At 41.3% G+C, this 7,013-nt stretch overlaps 1 protein-coding gene across 1 annotated transcript in view; it reads right to left on the bottom strand.

Annotated features, from left to right (window-relative positions):
* The window catches only part of ANKFN1 (ankyrin repeat and fibronectin type III domain containing 1), a 348,704-nt gene that overhangs the window by 119,190 nt on the left and 222,501 nt on the right, over window positions 1-7,013 (bottom strand). The window contains exon 7 of the mRNA XM_019636795.1: window positions 2,202-2,315. Within this exon, the coding sequence (XP_019492340.1) occupies window positions 2,202-2,315 (114 nt within the window). The remainder of the gene's footprint in view (window positions 1-2,201; window positions 2,316-7,013) is intronic.

The raw sequence follows: 7,013 nt of genomic DNA, 5'->3' as shown, positions 1-7,013 counted from the left end.
TCCTTCTGTCTCCGAGCACAGTAGGCTGCCAGTTGTTTTAAATAACCCTTGAGAGTGGTCAGGTTAAGGACTCAATTTATGACCTTATAAATTAACACAAGGAAACCTACTCCATAATGCAACAGACAATTCTATTTATAATGCTTAATTAATCTCCTCCAGTCACTAATAGAACCCACTTGTGACCTTTCATTTCAACCTCACCCAAACGCAAGTCTCTTGAGATGGGGCTTGTTAATATGTGAACGCTGATAGAATTTTCTGGCATTGTAGCCAAGTATTAAATAACTGGCAGTCTGGATAAATTAGCTCCTGATAGCTCACTAACCAAATGTATGAGGGAAATGTCAACTTGGACGGCACTGACGAAACCCTTCATCAAAAAACCCTGAGCGGGAGAGAGGTCAAAAGAGAGGAAAATGCCCATGTCTGACATTGCCTGCCAACACGTGCTCTGAACCTCAGGAGGTCTTGGCAGATGAGACAACCAAGAGAAAGTATCAGAACTGTTGTTTCAAAGGGTGGCTATGGGATGTCATGCTGGGTGGCTTCATTTATCTGTTGTCCCTAGTACCCTCAGGCTGCCTTCTCTTCGAATGATACAGAAAACCCCAAATGATACCCAATTCAGTATTATAAACAGAGAGTGGACTTATCCAGAAATACCTCAGAAAGCTACCGTGGGTAGGCAGAGTAATGTCTGCAGACATAGGAGGTTCTCCTGGAGAAAGGCCCTGGGATGGAGAAAGGAAGCAGGTACACTACTTGGACACTGCTGTGGTCCAAGGGAGCAGTAGTGGCCTGAGCACAGAAGTCCTGCCTTGGGGCCTGGCATCTTGGCATACGCTTGGAGAGATTTATCGGGTTTCAGAATTGTTCAAGGTATTTCCCTATGTCCTCGTCAATCAGGAACATAGATTTCTTTCTTTTTTGTCCACCACCTTTCAAGCGTCAACATAATGGGATACTTCTGGCTCTGCTGTGAGCTGTTAGGCAAGTTTCTTAACCTCATTGCCTGAGTTTTCTCATCTGCAAAGTGGGCATCATAACAGTACTTACCTTGTGGGTTAATTGTGAAGATTAAATAGAGTTAATACATATTAAGGCTTTAAGCAGTGCCTGGCACATAGTAGGCCTATGTAAGCCTTGGCTTGTTATCACCAGAACATCTCCATCATATCTTTCGCCTCTGAGCTCTCTCTCCTTTCCTGGCGCTGCTACAGCAGCTGGGTCAGGCTGTCATAACCCCTTTCCTGAAGAGCTTTATAATTCATTTCCTTATTCTAAATCCACATATCTTCCAATACTTCATACATTGTATCGCCACTTCAATCTTTCAGTCCTCCGATCTTGTCCTTATTCAGTGGTCTGAGGAGTTCATCAAATAAAGTCTAAAATCCTTAATCTTGATTTCAAGCTTTATCCCACCTTTACCTCCTGACCACTAATTTCACTCTGTAATATTACATTTCGCTGGCCCTTGTCACGCACCCTCTCCTCTCCTGAAGCCACGCTATTTTCTATTTCTTCAACATGTTCTCTGTTCTCCCTTACTTGCCCCTGTGGCATGTTCTGGCTTTTATACCTGTGTTCACTGTTCTCTCCACTTGGAGTTTATTTTATCTTCTGGTTCAAATCTTAGCCTTTCTTGAATGCCAGGCCCAAACGCCACCTCCGCCCTGGGGTCTTTCTGAGCCTAGCCTATCATTTTCCCATCTCTCTTTCTTTTCAGACCTCCAATGCACTTTGCCTGCTGTTGATTTTTAAAAAATGCTCAGTACTAGTTACCTGCCATTACAGCTATCAATTTATATGCCCCCCTATTTAGCATGTTCCATATCCCAGCCTGTAAGCTCCTTGGATCCAGGCTGACTCTTCAGCGTGTATTACTCAGCCCTGTCCCCAACCCTATGCCGTGCACAGAGCAGGCCCTCTGCAAACAGGACTGAAATTCTAATATTAATTGAGGAGCTTGGAATGACAGCCTGGTCTTGTGGTTCCATCCTTGCTGTGACTTTTTCTCAGTCACCTTATTCATTCTGCACATGAGTGCCTATGGAAATATTTCAACTCCGAAAGCAAATGGGATGGAAAAGACAGCCTATAAGCGGGTAAACAAACATACAAAATGCACAACTGATCCCCAAACGATGGATTGTTTTTTAAGAAGGAGCAATAAAAAAATATCTGGAGTCCAGTACCTTTATATCTGGTTACTACAGCTGCGTTGACACTAAGAGGCTCTTGGAAGCTGACAGTGAGTGATGTGCTGCTGGTTACCATGAGACAGACATTGGTTGGCACCTCGGGGGCTCCTGGGACAGAAGGGAAAACACAAGGATCTTAACACAGCAAATCCTTTCCAATGTTCCTGCCTCTTCAAAGGATACCTTGAAACACACACTATGGAAACATTTGTTTGTTGAGCCTAATAGCTTTTGCTTTTGAACATTTTCATTTGAAGTCTCAATGGCCTTTCTTTGTTGCCATCTTGGTCTTATTTGATCGTTAGACCATCTTCTGAAGGGGTACATAATACCAGTTAAGCCTTTGCAAAGTATTTGGGAAACACAACAGGGGAGTGGCTGGACCAGTGAAGGAAGAGGAGGCAGAAAGTGTTAGCAGGGACCAGCGCTGTAGGTGGAGACCATTCCCGTTCATAAAGTACTTTCATGTAAATCATTTCACTGGAGACTTTTTATAACCCCATTGGGTAGAAGGGGCAAGTAACAACATCCCNAAAAAAATATCTAGTTGTAGGATTAGACACATAGTGTGGTAATATTTATATTATCACCTATGTATAGTTTTGTACATCTAAATGTTATATATATATATAATATAATATATATAATACAACATTTAGATGTACAAAACTATACATCTGTGTGTTTGTGTGTGTATGTGTGTGTATGTGTATATATCTAACTATATCAAGAAATGATTTGTAAGTATAAACACATTAATCTCAGAGATTAACTTGGTGGTAGGGATGTGACATTGAGGAAGGGTAAATCTCAACTTTTTCTCTTATATAACCCCGTACTGTATTGTTTGAGGGTTAAAATTTTTCTCTAAATAAAGTAAATGTAAAAAAGCTATACTTTACAGCATATCTTATTGGAGAAAGGTTTTAAGGTGGTTCACAAGATGGCTGGAGAGTAAACTGGCTGGGCCCTGACAACTCAGCAACTAGGGGAGGTATGGAGGACTGAGGATACAGAGGCTGGTGCAGCTTAGAAGAAATGGCTCTGAGTAGTGTTGCCATTCTCGCACTCTCACGGGCCCTGCTATTTATTTCCATCATACGTTTAGTCACTCAACCCACTTCCACGTTTTCACTCACAAGCAAAAATGTTAATCCACTGAGTGTCACATCCTCTGGACATAACATCTTCTGCCTCTCCTAGCTGCTCTCATCTGCAAACTTTTGGCTGTACTCCTGCCCAAACAGGATACATAAGGTTATAAATCCTTTTGCTTCATGGAATTATATCACTTCAATCTCATAATGAGGGTAGTCACTTCAAGCTTATGATCAGATTAATTGTTCAATTAATTAAACATGGAAAGTAATTATATTCTCTAATGCAATGCATTTTTCTTGGTAGACATATCTTTCCAGCTACAAGGTGTAGGAGGAAAAAAAATAATAGAAGGCATAAAAACAATTTAAATTACTAAATGATGTGCACCCAAACCCCACGAAGCCAGGTTTTTCTTAACTCTTAGGAAAAGATGGCACCAGTGATCAAGTCATGATCAAGTTTACGCTATCATTACAAATGATCAACCGGAGGGTTTTAATGTGTAAATGGCAGAGTCGTTCTCCTAGAAGCTGTAATGCTATGTAATGCATCTCCCCGGATTTCCTGGCTTCCTCTCCTTCTGAGAAAGAGGCTGGAGCTGGTGGCAGGTAGAAGCAACCCCCTGCATTCGCAGAAGCAGATACACCACCAGCTCCTGAAAGGGCCCAGCAATCTCTACAAGGAGGAATGCTTTTCAATTAAAATTAAAATGCCATCAAATGAAGAGGCAGTTAAATAATTTGCTATTACAAGCCTTGGTAGGGAGGAGTTAGGGTGGCAGTTCCAATCAGTGAGGGGATAAGGTGTGAAAAAGGGCAGAGGGGCGCACCATTCAAACCAGGGGCTGCCTGCACGCACTGGAGCCTCCACTGCAGCACCTTGTAATTGGCAAACCCCAAAGTGTGACCTTTCCAAGGCTTGCTTTTTTAAAAAGCTAGAAAATAATTCATCCTGTGGATGGAAAACAGATGCCATAATACACCTATTATAGGATACCCTCCTATCCACCCTGCAAAGAGCAGCAAAATCATTTTTAAAAATGTTTTCTGCTTTGGGCCTGCAGAGAAATGACATAAGTTCTGCAAATGACAGCAGCAGGCAGGTTACCCAAGGCAGTGCGGGAGGGGGGAGCAGGGCGGGGGGACCGGAATGCAGACCAAAGCTCTGGCAATTGTCCAAAGCATCAAAGCATCTGAAAGAACTTCAGTTCTGCTCTGTAAACTATGAAAACTGGTGAGATGGGACCAGCGGATGCAAGGCTCTTTGAATCTATGGAGAAAACACCCAGAAACAGACAGTAGCTCTCTTAGCCCCATTCTCCTGCATATGCGGGAGATGCAGCCAGAAAAATCCAGTGAGTCTCACTCAAAACTGTTTCCTGGGTTTTAGGCTGAAATGGACACCTTTCATCTCTAAGTTGTGGTGGTGACTGGCTTGGTGCGTGGGCCCTGGAGCCTGAAGGAGGCTTATAAAGAGATGCTCTTAAAAAGATTTCTGGATATCAACAAACTCTTAAGAAACCCAACATGTTGGGCCGGCNAAAAATTAAACTTGACAAGCCCATTCTAAAATTCATGTAGAAGAGACCATGTATGCAAATAACTGAGACATTTTGAAAAAGATTACCATGGGGAGGGACTTGTCCTACCAGATGTTAAAATATACTATAAAGTTATTATATGGGATTATCATAGGTGTAGACAGATCAGTGAGACGAGAGTATGGGAATGCACAACTCTTTCAATTTCTAGCTAACGATCCTAGAAAGTTCTACTGGGATTGTTAGCTGGAAGTGGAAAGCTTTGTGCGTTCCCATACAGGCACTCCTCATTCTAGTGCACTTTGCTTCATCATGCTTCACAGACACTGCATTTTTATTATTATTATTTTTTTACAAATTGAAGGTTCGTGGCAACTCTGCACTGAGCAAGCTTACTGGCACCATTTTCCAACAGCATTTGCTCACTTTGTGTCTCTGTGTCACATTTTGGTAATTCACACAATTTTCCAAACTTTTATTATTAGATTTGTTATATTGTTATCTTTATTTTGTTACATATATCGTTATATTACATATTATATTATATTACATTATATTATATTATATTATATTATATTATATTATATCATGGTGATCTGTGATCAGAGGTCTTTGATGTTACTATTGTAATTGTTTAGGGGCACCATGAACCGTGCCCATATAAGACGGGGAACTTAATCAATATATGTGTGTGTTATGATTGATCCGTAGACTGCCGTTTCCCCATCTTTCTCCCTCTTCTCGGGCCTCCCTATTCCCTGAGACACAACAATTTTGAAATCAGGCCACTTAACAGCCCTACCATGGCCTTTAGTGTTCAAGTGAATGGAAAAGTCCACGTCTCTTACTTTAAATCTAAAGCTAGGGATGATTAAGCTTAGTGAGGAAGGCTTGTTGAAATACGAGATAGGCTGAAAGCAGGGCCCTCTTGCACCAGTTAGCCAAGTTGTGAATGCAAAGGAAAAGTTCTTGAAGGAAATTAAACGTGATACTTAGTGAACACACGAATAATGAGAAAGAGAAACAGCCTTATTGATAATACGGAGAAAGTTTTAGCGGTCTGGATAGAAGATCAAACCAGCCACAACCTTAGCCCAAAGCCTGATCCAGAGCAAGGTCTTACTCTCTTCAGTTCTATGAAGGCTGAGCAAGGTGAGGAAGCTGCAGAAGAAAAGTCTGAAGCCAGCAGAGGTTGGTTCATGAGTTTTAAGGAAAGAAGCCATCTCTGTAACATAAAAGTGCAAGGCGAAGCAGCATGTGCTGATGGAGAAGCTGAAGTTACCCAGAAGATCTGGCTAAGATCATTAACGAATGTGGCTACACTAACAACAGATTTTCAATGTAGACAAAACAGCCTCATCATGGAAAAAGATTCCATCTAGGACTTGCACAGCTAGAGAGAAGTCAATGCCTGGTTTCAAAGCTTCAAAGGACAGGCTGACTCTCTTATTAGGGACTAATACAGATGGTGACTTTAAGTTAAAGCCAATGCTCATTTACCATTCCCCAAATCCTAGGGCCCCAAAGAATTATGCTAAATTTTTCTGCCTATACCCTATAAATGGAACAACAAAGCTTGGATGCTAGCACATCTGTTTACAAACATGGTTTACTGAATATTTTAAGCCCACTGTTGAGATTACTACTCAGAATAAAAGATTATATTCAAAATATTACTGCTCATTGACAATGCACCTGGTCACCCAAAAGCTCTGATGGAGATGGACAATGAGATTAACGTTGTTTTCATGTCTGCTAGCACAACATCCATTCCAAAGCCCACGGACCAAGGAGTAACTTTGACTTTCAAGCCTTATTATTTAAGAAATACATTTCACAAGGATATAGTTGCCATAGATAGTGATTATTCTGATGGACCTGGGCAAAGTCAATTGAAAACCTTCTGAGAAAGATTCACCATTCTAGATGCCATTAAGAACATCTGTGATTCATAGGAAAAGGTCAAAATATCAACAGTAACAGGAGTTTGGGAGAAGTTGATTCCAACCCTCTTGGATGACTTTGAGGGGTTACGACATCAGTGGAGGGGTAACTGCAGATGTGGTGGAAATAGCAAGAGAACTAGAATTAGAAGTGAAGCCTAAAGATGGGACTGAATTGCTGCATTTCATGATAAACTTCAACTGATGAGGAGTTGGTTCTTA

Source organism: Hipposideros armiger, unplaced genomic scaffold (genome assembly GCF_001890085.2).
Source record: "Hipposideros armiger isolate ML-2016 unplaced genomic scaffold, ASM189008v1 scaffold_29, whole genome shotgun sequence".
Lineage (NCBI taxonomy): Eukaryota > Metazoa > Chordata > Mammalia > Chiroptera > Hipposideridae > Hipposideros > Hipposideros armiger.
This window is presented reverse-complemented; position numbering and strand designations above follow the sequence as displayed.